General features: G+C 39.3%; 1 protein-coding gene across 1 annotated transcript in view; it reads left to right on the top strand.

Moving 5' to 3' along the window:
• Glys (glycogen [starch] synthase) overlaps nucleotides 1-16336 on the top strand; it is a 146292-nt gene that overhangs the window by 35288 nt on the left and 94668 nt on the right. Inside the window, exons 3-4 of the mRNA XM_067135130.2 lie at nucleotides 901-1085; nucleotides 11612-11803. Of these exons, the coding sequence (XP_066991231.1) occupies nucleotides 901-1085; nucleotides 11612-11803 (377 nt within the window). The remainder of the gene's footprint in view (nucleotides 1-900; nucleotides 1086-11611; nucleotides 11804-16336) is intronic.

Raw genomic sequence — 16336 nt, 5'->3', positions numbered from 1 at the left:
GGATATTGCTACTGAAATACCAGAGAATCTGTCTGTTAGGTCATCAGACCAGAAGCTGGTTGAATCCTCAAGTAGCACCACCAAAGGTTATGCGGTTATAGGGAAACTACAAAAACCAATGGCACCACCAAAGTGAGGTAATGAGGTGTACTAGGCAAGGTGGGGAGTGAGGTAGTTTGTCATTGCTTTCCTCACCGGGCCAGAAAGTGCTCTTGTAGCATGACTGACCCTACGAGCTACACCTTTCATAACACTCAGATGCACTAGCTGTGCTCTGAATAACATTACTCAATATCACTCGTACTCCAGCAGCTTCCATATTGTCACAGCCGTGGATGAGATTGGACTTTGATGGAAGCTACATTTTACTCTGGCCTATACCAAGAGACAGATGCAAAAGTTCTCCATCCATCAAGAAATAGCAACAGGCAGATGGCAGAGAGGAAAAATGCAGTTTTGAGCCACAAAGGGAAATTTCAGTTGTTTTGCTTGGCTTTCAGCATGTTAATATTTAAAAGGAGTTTTGTGAGTAAGAGAGAGAGAGAGAGAGAGAGAGAGAGAGAGAGAGAGAGAGTTTATAAAACTGCTTATGTTCTGCCATTATCTTCATGGTGTAAAATTTGTATACTGAGTTTTCAATTCCACTTATGAAGTATAGAAAGAACAATAGATAAATGATTAACAGACTACTTCATTTGTCAAGTTACCCATTGTTTTCTATTGCTCAGTTTCCCATTGTTATCTGTTGCTCAAATATTCACTGTATCGTTATGGTTTTGATATATCTATTATCTTGACCCCATATATTTGTCACCATTGGTCTTTAAATTGTTATATACATTGAGGAAAAGAATATGTAAGTTGTTTGAAAGTTAAATTATTTTTCTTTTCTTTTCTCAGTTGGTGGTATCTATACTGTAATCCGTTCAAAGGCATATGTTTCGACGGAGGAACTGGGTGACCAGTATTGCTTATTGGGTCCATATAAGGAACACTGTGCACGCACAGAAATGGAGGAGGCTGACTTTCCTATTGGTAATCCTCTGAATATTGCAGTCAGCAAAATGCGAGAGCAAGGATTCAAGGTAATGGTTGTCAGTTTCTATTTTAATACAGGAAGATCTTGTTTTTGGAAGCAAATTATGTTCGAAATATGAGTCACAGTGTAGCTATTATATGCTGTAGTGGTACCTGTATAAACTTGGACTTGATTTACTTTCATATCTGTTCATTCCTGCTTTTCTTTCCATCCAATATGTAAATGAATTTCATCATTTTGTTAAATAAAGAAAGTTAATTATGCTTAACATAGGAGGGTATACTAAAGTTGCTCTATTTCAAGCCCTATTTCATCAGCTTTTAGTCATCTGTTACTGTGAAAAAAATGAGTGGTATGAGACATTTCCAACACTGTTTGTTTCTAAAACTAATTTCTAATCGCAAGTACTCTCACTGCATTTATGTATCATTTGGCGAGACATGATTACTATTTGCAAATAATGAAACCACGTTGACACAGTGCTGCATATATTTACAATATGTAAGACAATTAAGTTGCCTACTGCATGTAAAATCTGCAGGCTAAATGGCAACTTAGTGAGGTATGTTGAAAATATCAGTGATTTAGTGGTATGGATATGGATGACATTAATGTTCTGTAGAACATGAAACTGTACATGGTGATCTGTGTTGTGGTCAGCCATAGCTCGTTAATGAACTTTTAATGCCCTGAAGGGAGCTCATGTTTTTGCTATTGCGTGATGAAGAGGAGAATGAGGGAGGGGGGGGGATGCTTTTCTCTCCATACACAGCTTTGCTGCCATTACCATAGCAACCTCTTTACTAGTAGATAGTTATTTTCTTAGCAGCTTTCTTGGTGTTAATCATTTTGTATCTGCACTCTTATTAAGTCATTATTATCACTCACTGTTGGGCTATTCTTTCCTCTCTCTCTCTCTCTCTCTCTCTCTCTCTCTTGTGACTTCCAGGAAACTTTCTTTGAGGGTGCATGAATTTTTATGATTTGGCAGATACATTTTCTGCCTTCATTATGTCTACTGTTCACAAGAAGCAGAAAATAGTTTTGAGCGAGAACTAGACAAATAATAGGAAACATTATTAGGCAGCATGATCAGGAAGCTAGTGAAAGTAAATTCTGGTACTTACTGAAGCAAATTAACCTGCGTAGTACAGATTACACTGGTGTATCTGTTCGAAGTGATGCTACTATTCAAAATGAGGGAATTTCTCTGGTGAATCTTCACCAAAATCTGAAGAACTTAACTTCCATTGTGATGATTTTGACAGATGAGTGATAAGAGACATTATAAGGGACTTCTTACTGTCATTCATGAAAATATTAATTGTTCGTCTCAATACTGTTAATGGGCAAACCAAGTATTTAAGGACCATCAGAACATTCGGTGGTCAAAATAGGAATATTGTTTAAATGGATGAGAGCTGGCTGGATAATAATCTTACGTGTGGTAAATGTTGGCAGAGTGAAAACATTCTCGGAATTGGAACCAACATAAGCTCCTCAAATTGGCTGATTCTCATCTATGCTGGGTCCAAAAGTAGAGCACCGGTATGGCCATGGATGATTACCATGAGCAAATGAATGCTGGCAATTTTGAGAAATTGACTGAAAGATTGCTTCCTAATTTATCCAAAGAAAGGGTTGTAATGATGGAAAATGTTCTTCATAACAGAATTCAAGAAAATAAACCACCTACATGAAAGAATGGCTACAGAAAAACCAATGTTCCATTTTTTGAACATAGAAAAAATTTGAGCTTTTTGAACTTATACAAAAGTTCAAAAAACAGGGGAAAGTATATAATTTTGATGAGGGGTTGAGGCTTCATGTACATACTGTTCTATGGCTCTGCCATCATACATATGTGAACTTAATGCAATTGAGTTAGCTTGGGCAAAAATCAAGGGAGAACATCGGCGGCGGCGGCCGCCGCTACTCGTTTCCGAGAATACGTTTTTCTCCTGCAGTTCCTCTTAATGTCTGTTGGCTCTGTGGAGATGTCGTTGATGACTGATCAAGCCAATCTTTACATGAAACATGCGGCCACACAAGTCGCATCTAAAGGTGTGTGGAGGACGTGGTTGAATCTGACGTAGTTTCCGCTTTTCATGTGTTTCAATTTCTTGTCTGCAACATGCCTGCTCAAACAGTGAGACACCTTCTGCAGTAGCTTTGCGCCAGAGAACACAGTTTTGTGCAGTTGTTGCCCGGGTGTTAGCATTTATGTTGGTGCTATTCATAGTCTTCTTAAGCTGGTCTTTATAACGTTTCAAAGGAGCACCTTGGGGCCTTTTGCCATGACCAGTCTCACTGTAGAGAAGTTGTTTAGGCAGTCAGCTATCATTCATATGCTGGATGTAACCAACCCATGTAAGCTGATGAGTGATGATGAAGGCTTCTGTGCTGTTCATATGCGCCTTGTCAAGAACTGCTGCATTGCGTATGTAGTCATATCCCATCTGATCATGATGGATCTAAGTTTCTGCTGATGGAAGCGTTCCAGTTTCTTTATGTTGCGACAATAGTGTACAGGTTTTACATCCATATAGTAATGTTGTTATGACTGCAGCTTGGTACACCATTAGTTTGGTATATATTTTGAGATCCTTATTCAAGAAAACTCAGTGGGAGAGGCAGCCGTAAGCTGCATGGGCAGAGCGTATTCTATTTTCCACATCCTTTTCTGAGTTGCAGTGTGTAGTTAGAATACTACCAAGGTAGGTGAATTGGTCTACTTGTTCAGGAGGTGTTCGTGCTAAGGTGAAATTTAGTTCAGAGACAGTACCACCTGGTGCCAGTTGCGCAAGTACTTTAGTCTCATGAGTGTTGATGGTCAGACCAAATCGTTCATAAGCTTCCTTAAAACAGTTGATGGATGTTTGAAGCACCTTAACCGTATGGGCAGGTGTTGCATTGTCATCAGTATATTGAAGCTCCATTATCCAAGTATTATGAGTCAACCTCTGAGAACGGAGCCTGGTTTGCTTTTCTTTTCTTTTTTTTTTTTTTTACGTCACACCGACACAGACAAGTCTTATGGCGATGATGGGATAGGAAAGGCCTAGGAATTGGAAGGAAGCGGCAATGGCCTTAATTAAGGTACAGCCCCAGCATTTGCCTGGTGTGAAAATGGGAAGCCACGGAAAACCATCTTCAGGGCTGCCGACAGTGGGTCTTGAACGCACGATCTCCCGATTACTGGATACTCGCCGCACTTAAGCGACTGCAGTTATCGAGCTCGGTGAGCCTGGTTTGGTTGAACAGTCCACCATCATACCGAAACTTAATTTCCACACTTACCTGGTTGATAGTAGAAGTCTCATGAAGCATGGCTGTCAAGTACAGGGCGAAAAGTGTGGGGGCAAGCACGCAGCCTTGCTTAAGCCTATTTGTGATAGGAAATTCTTTTGATAGCTCATTCTGGTGAAGAACTCGTCAAACTATTCCAACATGAAGAGCCTGGATTAAGCCTACAAAACAGTCAGGACGGCCAAAGCGCCGTAATACCATCCACATAGCTTCTCTAGAAACAGAATCAAAGGCCTTTTCCAGATCGTGAAATATGAAAAGAGGCGGGATCCCTGGGAACTGGTCACTGAAAAAGTTACAGGAAGTGATGAGGGATACTGTTCCATCGGCAACACCAGCTAACTGGGGAGGATTCAATTGGCATGTCATGAAATTGGAAAATGAGTTCTGGGAGAAGGATGGTCCATAGGTAGACTAAACTGAAACTAAGCCAAATGGACCAGTTACAAGTTGAATAAATTCTTCTTGCAGTCTTTTATGTGAATGCTGAAATACAGAACATATTAGACCGGGAGGATATAGTTAGATTTATTAAGGCACAGAGATTGCGATGGCTTGGTCATGTGGAAAGAATGGAGGAAGATCGAATGCCAAGGAAAGTATTTAAATCCAGAGTAGATAAAAGACGGCAACAAGGAAGGCCCCGTAATAGATGGAGCGATGAAGTTGAAGCTGACGTGAGGGCAATGAACATCCGCCCATGGAGAGCAGCCGCTCAGGATCGAAGTAGATGGCGGACTATCGTAGAAGAGACCAAGGCTCACACAGGGCTGTAGTGCTGGATAAGTAAGTAAGTAAGTCTTTTATGTATTGTTTTTAGAATTATTTTCAGTGGAACTGTTTTATTTATATAATCTGACCCAAGACATTCTAGGTTTGCCAAATGGCACAGAATAATACACAGTAACAATTTTGGTGAAAGATGATGAATCAGATTAAATCTTAAAAAATAATATAGGTTATAATTAACCATGTTAATTGACATGAACTCCATATAAATTATATTGAAGAATCAAGACGGAGTATTTGACTACTGAGACGACTATCTCATCTTGCAGATTTCTTGTCGGTTGATATTTTTATCAACATGTTGCAACTTTTGATGATAATAATAAATAAATAAATAAATGAATAAAAATATAAATAAAATTACTCACAAACTTAATAAAATTAATAAGCATAATTAACCGAAATGTCCGTAGTATGGGCGCCAGAGTTCACCAGAATGGCTCCCTCGAATTTAGATAAGAGCATGATAAACTTTATATCCCAGGGCGTGTACATAATGCTGCGTACTGGTACATCTGCTGCAGGCCTTACCTAACCTCCTGAAAACGACTAATTAGGTAGGAACTGCACCTAGGTTCATCAATAACACTGATTCTAAAATAGCTAACTATATTCTGAACAAATTCCGTGCATGAGCACCTCATCAACATACAACATTATACATATAATACACACATAAAATATTGCTGGAAGACTCCATATTTACAACAACAATAATGAAAACCGTGGGAAAACAAACGTGAGAACTAAGCTATCATTTGTAGATGGTCCGATGAACAATGTACATGTATGAAGATAAATACCCTTCACTGTCTCTTTATCAATTCGACATACCGATTCTCATAATCAGCAGTTATCACATCACACAGATACTGTACCTTGTACTACTGTGTTCACATATTTTAACACTTGTAAAGATATATACACACGTCTGTCGATCCTCAACATAAATTATGGAAAGTCTGAGATAGCTTTCACCAACATATAATGCTAGGCCGCCACAAGTGCTACAATACTTAATGCGCAAGCACTCTCCACAATCAGCCACTTTCCACAAACATAACAAGACTACGCTCCACGAACGTTTGAAGTCCAGTCCATTGAAGCCGTGTCACTCCAGTACCGTGTATCAGCACCACTTCCTTCCCGTACAGTGTCTCAGTTGTAGTTGTAGTTATCTTCCTTCTCATTCCTTTACAATCACCTCTATAATCACCCTTACAATGTTCCTTACAATTCTCATACAATCATCCTGGTTGCTGCCGTATGATCAACCTTTATAGACATCAACATCCCCCTCCTCTCAGATGATACGTCTGGATTGGTGCTTGCCAGCCAATCATGAGTGATCTCAAATCAAGACCAAGCCCTGAACTACTTCTTCCTCCCAAGACAATAACAAACTCTGGGGAGTTTTACATGAATCACCAAACTTCCCTGGTACAACAACAAGCTCATCCCATCAGGCTGGGATATATACATGACTAATGGAATTTCCTGACACAAGTACATCACAACACACACTGGGGCAGCCATATGACTCATTCAAATTACCAGAGTTATTAAAGCAGTGTTTTCCCACTCGTGCAAAACAAATTACTCATACCTACATATGTGGATATCTTCCAGCTTATAAATATAAATGACAAAACATACAAATGAAATACCGATAATAATAATAATAATAATAATGATAATAAATCGAATACTGACAATAATATCTCTACCTTCTACATATAATTCGGGGGTGTGATATATGTACTATCACAATGTCACGAAAGATTTGGGAATTGTTCCCTTCGCTCCAAAGAAAAGTCCAGTAGCAGTAATTTTTTTAAGGTTATAAGACTCGAGAAAGAAAGGGATTGTTGGATTATAAATATTTTTCTCTTTGTCCATGTCAGTCAGCTGAGAAGCTGAAGATTTAGAGCGTACAGTTAGATCAATAATTTCTGCTTCTTTCCTCCGTCTGTCAGTCGCTATAATATCAGTCCTGCGATTGTTGCCTCCATTGGTGATGGAGTGGACTTCTTCGTACACTTCCAAATTTTGTAGAAGTGCATTAGCAATCAGGTTTCTGATGATATTATGATGATTGATTCTATGAAGTTCTCCGTGAGGGCAACTCCCCAACACATGTGGTAAGGTTTCATACTCACTGCATTGTCTGCAGTGGCCTGTGCTGATAGAACTTTCCAGCAGAGTGTGCACTAGTGCAACCATCGCAGTCATCTTCAACATCTCCCTCCATTCCGAACAAGTTAAACCATCCCTTCTGGTAACCCAAGAATTAGCAGAAGGAACTTGTGAAAATAACTCATCACCGCTTCCTTTCTGTGGATATGTGCACCAAGCTTTATAGTCGCATTTTCCGAGTATGTCTCGCAGTTATCTAACGGATTTTGTTGCTGTCTCTGCATTTTGTTGAAGTTCAGAGAGGCAGCAAGTTTTTATTACTGCAAAATTTCAAAACAGCGTTTATGTGCGAGTTATGATTTATTCGAGCCACAAATATAAAGACAGCATTAATGCATGCTACTTGGGAAGCATGCCTTCAACAGTTAAACAACCTGAAGCTAGAAGCTGTGAATCAATCGATCATTAATGATCTGCATTTAGGGCTGTCGTCCAGGTGGCAGATTTCCTATCAGTTGTTTACCTAGCTTTTTCTTTGAAAATGTTTAAGAAGTTATTGAGTTGAGCATGAAAATACTTTAAAAAAACTATGTTCAGAGGTCATGATAAGAACATAATACACTTCACTCAAGATGTTTTAATGAATGTACCAATTAATTTCAAACTAACCTTTACTGTAAAACAGCTAACATACCTACAGTGGTCCTGAGTTTTTGCTGAATTTAGATATTGAACGTCATTGCTCGATAATGTTTGGAAACTGTAACAGCTTCAGTAACTAATTCATCCTGTTTGGTTTTTACATCATCATAATTAAATTAATAATAATCATCTATGACTCAGATGACGAAAACACCAAGGATCTCGCGAGATTCTTCGAGTCACTACTCAACTGCCTAGAACCAACAGAAAGGTTTCTACATAAACCCCACCCGAACCCAAACCCAGACTCATCCCCACCTGTACAAGAGGAAATACACCGACACATGCGACTGAAAAACAACAAGGCATCCGGAGACAACGGCATCGTAACAGAGCTTCTTAAACATCTAGGAAAGAACTCACTCCAAGAACTTACACAAATCATACAATAAATTTGGACAACGGAAAAACTATGAGAAGATTGGACAAACGCCCTCCTCGTTCCACTTCACGAAAAAGGTGACCAAACAGATGTGAACAATTACAGGGATATTTCCCTGGTGCAAGTCGCATACAAAATCCTCTCTGCAGCCCTCCTCCAAAGAACACAGGAACAACTAGAACCACTCGTAGGCGAATACCAAGCGGGCTTCAGGCCCCACAGATCCTGTACAGAACAGATACTGAGTCTGAAAACCATCTTGAAACTATGACACACCAGAAGACAGCCCACAATCTGCACCTTCGTGGACTTTCAGAAAGCATACGACTCCATTGACCAGCAATCCCTCTTCCTAACACTGAGTGAATATGGACTGGTCAACAAGACTCAAAAAATCATCAGACTAACTCTCACCAACACAATCTCCCAAGTAAAATTCATGGGGAATATATCTGAAAAATTTCAGATAAAAACTGGTTTCTGACAAGGAGATAGACTTTCCCGTCTGCTTTTTAACATAATCCTGGACAAAATCATGAGTGAATGGGAACAAGCTCTAAAAGCTCAAGGAAATTGGCAACCATTAAGTATAACAAGAAAACATGTAAAAATCTCCTGTCTCGCTTTTGCAGATGATCTCTCGATCCTCGCAACAAACAAACAGCAGGCAATCAGCCAAATCGAAACCCTCAAGAAATGCTCAGAAAAATTCGGCCTACAAATCTCCTTCTCAAAAACCAAGGTCATGTGCAACCACTGCAGCCTCCAGAATTTGAACACGAAATTTGGCACACTTGTAAAAGTAACTGAGTTCCGATATCTCGGAGAAATGTAGTACCAACAGAAAAAGAACAGAAGGCCCTCGAGGTCCGCATCCAGAAAATGAAGAGAGTCCTCGGCCGAACGCAAACTTTTACAACAAAAAATGCCTCTCAATCTTCACCAAAACTCGACATTACTACACTGTGATCAAACCTGAAATACTATACACGAGTGAAACATTGGATCTCCACAGGAAAACAGTACTTGAAAACATCCTGAAAGAGGAACGTAAAATCATCAGAAAAATTCTCGGCCCAAAACTGACTGGCAAAGGATACCAACTGCAATCTCGTACAAAAACTAAGGAGCTCTCAAACCTTGCAGCCAACATCAGAAAAAGATGCCTAAAATTTTATGGGTACATCAAACGCCTTCCAGAAAACAGACAGATAAGAATCTTACTAGAGACAACAGAAAACATCGAAACAAATAGTTTGACATCGGAAATCCACCAAGACCTGGAAAAATCAGGAATCAAAGTGGCAGACATCGCAGACCGAACCTGCTACAGAACGAAAATCAGCAAGTGGGAAGTAGAGTCAGAGAGAAGCCACAAAAAGAAGACAGGAGCTAAGTGGACAGAAGAACGAAGAACCACGATGAGACAAAAAATGAAATCTGTCTGGCAAAGAAGGAAATGCATAACTTCTAACTGAGCTTTGCATCATCAGTTTTCTGGTCTTTTTCACATCTAATAATAATAATAATCTATGGCCTCAGCTACATGGTGTTGACCTTTCAATTTGGCACCCTTTAGGCAACCATCCTTGATAATTGTCCTTTAATTGAAAAATACACAGACTTAGCTCCAGTTCTCGAATTAGCGTTCATCCACCGATGGAAAAACCCAGGTCCAGTGTGTAGACTCTGGAGCTCATGATTAATTCTAAGAATTTAAGGTGTTGCACCTTATTTATTTATTTCTAATAAAAAGCCCAAATTAAATTGTCTTGCAAAGAAAACATTAAATGAACACCCCTAACTGTGTTTTGGTTGCACCCTTTTGCACTTTTTCTCAATGCAAGCACTTTTTGTTCACCTTTTCTTAATGTCAGTCTCTTTTTTCCACTTTTATAATACTTTTTTTTTTTTGCTCCTTTGGTGCATTTTATTCCTAAAAAAAATTAAACAAAATGAAATGTTGCTGTAAAGGCTGGTAAATGGAGAGCTTTTCATCTGTAAAGCTTTATTCTACATAGTTCCTCAGTTCGCTGCTAGGATCGTAGGCTCCTTTTACTGCACTTATCAGGAGCTTAAGTACGAACCTGTTGAGTGATTGTTGAACAGTTGGCTTGCCGTTCTCAGTCAGCTGCTTATTTGCCAGCCTTGTTAGTATTATGCTTTAACTGTGGTGTGTGCCAATTTCCTGTGTTGCCAGTATCAGTATCAAGTATGTCGAAACATAGTTAACGCTGGGAAAATGTGATGTTACTAAACAGTTTAGTGCAATTAATATTCAGAGGGTTGGGTCTATTCTGAAGAGCATTGTTTGTGTTATATTAATAACAGTTGATGAAAAAAATCAATGTTATGCTGCATTTAGCTAGCGCAAATTGCTTAAAGAATAAGGTACTACAACAGTGTTCTCCCCAGACATTTTCGTCAACCGGGTGGCAGGAATGAGTAGCCAGGTGGGGAATACTACATAAAAATGGACATAACATTTCAATTTATTCCCCTCAGGTCATTAACAGTAATATCAGACAGATAAACATTAAATGCAAAACTGAACTATTTTAGTGCTATCACGAACAAGACATAAGAGTATTTTGAACTTCTAGTGTTTTACTGCTCGTTCATAATCGAGTAACATTGGGGCTTCCCACTTGATTTCTGTAGACTGCCATTCTGTTTTGTGACATTCCACAGAAACGAGTGCTCGCATGCCATTCCATGCTAATCCAAACACCATTCTCGCACGGCACTATGTGACAGTCAAGGTAAACATTTAAACTTCTATGTAATTCATGCACTTATGCTGGCAATAATTATGTATCATTTAACTAAACAGTTTTACAGTATTTACATTTACATCCAGTGACTCAAATATGTAGGTAAATAGTTATGTCTAAATGAGACATATAAACTTGCAATTTAAGATTCTTATAACAAACTAATGTTCTTTTCAAGACATTAATAATCCTTCTTGATAAAACATAGTCGCAACTCTTCCTGTCATTTCATAAATCTTCTCCCTCCCACGATTTCCTTCTTCCCTCCCTTGCAGCAATCAACAGCTGGATGGACTACTGAAATTACATATTTTTCTTTACATATAAACTTAACATTTTTTATGATCGTTATGGATCATATATTTGATATTTAACAAAAATAAAGTGGCAATTCATTAACATTCTCTGTCTGATAACTGTGAATGTTCTTGAATGTAGTATTTATTAAAACCTGTATTGATTTGATCGTGCAATTAATAGGTGCATACTGGAACTTGGCTGGTGGATGGTAACCCTCAGGTGATTCTGTTTGATATTGGTTCAGGGGCATGGAAACTGGATGAATATAAGCAAGAGCTATGGGAAAAAACTAGCATTGGAATACCACATCTCGATGTTGAAGCCAATGATGCTGTGATTCTGGGCTACTTGGTCGCGCAGTTTATTGCTGAGGTAGGTGGTACTCTATTTTTTAAAATATTTTCCTGATATATTTGAATAATAGATGCCATGTATCATTTGAAATATATATTGGTGTTGTACATATTTTTCAAATTTTACATTTGCGTCATCGTCTGCCCTTATTCATAAGCAGCAACCAAGCGAGTTGGCCATGTGGTTAGGGTCCCGCTATGGTGAGCTTGCATTTGGGAGATAGTGGGTACGAATCCTACTGTCAGCAGCCCTGAAGAATTTCTGGCATGTAAAAGAACTCCTGCGGGACTACATTGCGGAACCTTGGTGTCTCCGAAAACCGTAAAGGTAGTTAGTGGGATGTAAAGCCAATCACATTATTTTTATTATAATAGTTGTAAGGCTTGGCACAGGAGGCTCAACATCTTGATGGGAAAACCTCACCCTTATTTATACCATGTTGTAGAACTTTTGCAGACTGAGGAGGCAAGAGTCCAAAGACTTGAAGCTGGACACACACAAAAAAAGGTATGAGGAATTTAAAGAACGCCATAATGTTCCAGACTACCTTCGAGCAATAGTCCACAACCTGGCAGGGACTTACATTTAGAATTTCTGACATTTAGCAGCCAGTATGTATATTTATAGGCAATATTTAATTAAATATTTCTAATATTACATTCACAATAGTTCTTTAGTAACAGTGTCTGAAATTACTGCATGTTACGAGTCATCCATATGACCGTGTGACAAGTGAGTGTGTGTTAAAAGTTAGGAACTGTGGCTAAATATACCGTGAGACCAGTCATACCATGTGACAGGTTAACTGTGACGAGTTGTACCAGTGACAACCTGCTTTGTGGCAAAAGGCACTAAACCCGATATATGGGTATACAGTATATCTGGTTGGAAGAAAAAATACCAGAAGACTGGAAATGAAACACGATGCCCATCTAGAAGCCTCTGAAATGTGAAAATTATGGAGGAATCATGCTGATGGAATCCCTTATGAAAGTGGTTGAAAGAATATTAGGTGAGAGACTGAGGAATCAGGTGACAGTAAATGAAATGCAGGGCACAGTGGACACAGTATTTGTTATGAGACAGTTACAAGAGAAGTGATGGGAATGAAACAGGGAATTATGCTATGTATATGCCTGCATAGTTCTGCAGAAGACATATGACACAGTACCAAGAGAGTTAATATATTTGTACTGGTGCCTAAGAAAAAGGGAGTAAATGAACAAATGGTAAGGTTAGTGAGAGAAATACACTAAGGTTCAAGAACAGGTACTCATGTTGGGAAGACAGATCAATTTAAGGTGAAAATGGGGATACATCAAGGATTGGCACTTACCCCCATTCTCTTTATCATAATCCTAGATGTGCTGTGTGAACCAGCAAGACACTTGGGATGCTAGGAGCTCTTGTTTGCAGATGATATAGTAATTGTGGCAGATACAGAAGTACTGCAGGTGAGATTTGTCATTTGGTGAGCAACCTTGGTGAAATGTGGCTTAAAAATGAGCAAAATCCCCACTGTTGTCAGCCCTGAAGATGGTTTTCTGTGGTTTCCCATTTTTCACACCAAGTAAATGCTGGGGCTGTACCTTAATTAAGGCCATGGCCGCTTCCTTCCAATTCCTAGGCCTTTCTTATCCCGTCATCTCCATAAGACCTATCTGTGTCGCTGCGACGTAAAGCCACTAGCAAAAAAAAAAAATGTAGGCTGATGGTGAGCAGCAAGAGAGGAGAAGATGACATCAAGATTGTAGACAGGAAGGAGGGTCACCTGAAGCAAGGGAAATACTCTAACCACTTGGCAGTAATGATTAATCAGATAGAATGATATGAACATGAAGTCCATGAAAGAGTTAAGACTGGTTTGAGTTAAGTGGAGTGAAATGGCAGTAATAGTCTGCAACATGATGACCCAGTGGAATTAAAGTTAAAGATTTACAGGACAGTAATTTGTCCAGTAGTAATATATGGGGCAGAGACATGGGCTTTGAGGTAAAATGAAGAGTATTAGGGTAGGGCGGAAGTGAGAATGTTACGGTAGGCAATAGGTATGTCTTTGAAGGAAAGAAGAAATGACTATCAGAATGTGGTTGGACTGAATTAAATAAGAGATTAAAATAGCATGGATGATGGTGGTATGGCCATGTTATGCCGTCTGAGAAGAATGCATAGATGTTGATTCCCACAGGGAATCTGAGATATTTGTCCTGAATGAGTAAATTTACAATACCAATATAAATGGTCCGTTATTGGACATTATAAATTTTCCAGCTAACTCATTCTTGGTTGCCAGCGTTTCGCCTTCGTGTGCTAGGGTGGGCTCATCAGCTGGTACCTAGCACACTTACCAATACGCTGGCTAGTGCATACCGTGGAGGCCACTGCGTAGGCTGACTGGAGCCACCGGCAGTGCCAATGCACTAAGAGACTTTGTCTCATTATCAAAAATTGATGCCTGCTTGGCCATCAGATGACATAGATGTTGATTCCCACAGGGAATCTGAAATATTTGTCCTGAATGAGTAAATTTACTCATGAGCCCACCCTAGCACACGAGGGCGAAACGCTGGCAACCAAGAATGAGTTAGCTGGAAAATTTATAATGTCCAATAACGGACCATTTATATTGGTATTGAGAAGAACGCACCAATCAAGAGGTCATGGTTTGAAAGATTTCAGAGTACCAGATCTAAAGGAAGGCAAAGGATCAGATGGTGAGACATTGTACAGAATGACATGCTGGCTGTAGGATTAACAAAAGAAGGTACAACAGATAGGACAAAATGGAAGAGAATGGCCATGGCACCCAACCCCTAATCGGGATAATAAAGAAAAAAATTATGATTTGGGCATTTTGTGTATTCGATTTTTATATGTTCTATCTGGTGAGATACAGTGTGCATATTGTATTGTCTCTCCTGGTATGGGCTAGATCAGTCTTGCTCATGCTGGGCTTTTCGTACAAGCTATGGCTTGTGGTTCCTTGAGTTTGAATGATGTGATAAACTCATCAACAGTCTGATTATGTTTACTGGGAATAACATTATAGAGCGTTCCAATCTTAAATTGCAGTACAGCGTAGATGGAGCGCGCTGTTGCGAAATCGACTCGTGAAGATCACGCTCAAGTGTGACTTAAACAGGGGATCACAGTTCCACATTTTTCGTTTGTAGTTTTGTAATTTTAAGTTCATTCATTAAAAAAAAAAAAATATTTGTAGGAAGTTAAAATAAATACAACATACTTTAATCACTGTCGTTGCTCTCAAACATTGGACATACACCTTCTATCATTTCTGCAAGGCCTGATGTTCCCGCTTTGGATGAACCGGGTTCGGAAGATGAACTTGATAATGATCCGGACGATGAAGAAAGTCTTATTAAAAACTCTTCATCGTCGACATTGTCCTGTAATTCGTCTGCTTTCCACAAATCTTTTTCATTTTTCTTTACTTCGTTCACGTAATTTGCCCAATTGTCCACCGGTTATTAAATTTTCCATATAATTTTTCTTGAATGATACGTTACGTTACCGGATGTAGTTTTTCACCTGGGACCCCACCATCTCAATAGGGTTTAACTCGCAGCGATAAGGCATGAGACGAAGAATCTGCCAACCCGCAGCTTTTACCATTTCATCTATTCTCTGCTTATCATACAGGGCCCTATACTGAGAAGTGATGTGCAACAATTCTCGCTTGAGCATCCCGTACTCAAAATATATATATATTTTACGTAACCACTGTACGATGTCATCTTTCGCCAAGAAACCAGCGGCAAAGATTCCAACTTACGGGAATGATAAGCCGCATTATCCAGCATGATCATGGCACCTTCGGAAGAGTTCGGCAGTAGTTGTTCCGAAAACCACTTCTCATAAATTTCACCAGTCATTTCCTCGTGGGCGTCCGCCGTGTTTTTATGGCATGAAAATGTTATTTCAGAATTTGGAACAATACCATGTTCATTACCCGCATAGACTAAGGCGAATCGCGGTCCTTGGCTTTTCGGTGGCCTAAGTCCCGAACTCACCCCTTCAATGGCGGCCTGCCGTGCACTTTTCACTGTCGTATCCTTCCATTCTTTTGTCACTGTCTGCCCAATATCTATCCACAATTCATCTGTGTAAATTATAGCTTTATTCTGTGCCCTCAAATGTTTTATCTCCCAGAGATATCTGTGCCTCCAATTAATAATTTCATCAGTTTCAATGAAAGCTGCTTTATTACCCCATCTTAAATAAGGGAAACATATATCATGTAAGAAGCGATACAACGTAGTTTTGGAAAATCGTGGCAAAGAATCTTCTCCATTTACCTGTCCTCTTTTTTCTTTTTGGCGGGAGTTCGCAAAGGACCATGTGTGTGTTCCTTCCTTATAGCATAGATTGTTCTTTTGGAACAACCTGTAGCTTAAGCTGTTTCACTGACTGCGCTACTCACATTCATAGTCTTTAAAAAATAATCCAGGACACTCAATATAATATTGCGTTATTTTCCCCTGAGTTTACCCACGGATCGTTTCTTTTTAATTTAACGATGCATTGTACATC

Source organism: Anabrus simplex, chromosome 1, assembly GCF_040414725.1.
Source record: "Anabrus simplex isolate iqAnaSimp1 chromosome 1, ASM4041472v1, whole genome shotgun sequence".
Classification (NCBI taxonomy): Eukaryota; Metazoa; Arthropoda; class Insecta; order Orthoptera; family Tettigoniidae; genus Anabrus; species Anabrus simplex.
The sequence above is the reverse complement of the archived record's forward strand: the minus strand, read 5'-3'. Positions and strand labels throughout refer to the sequence as shown.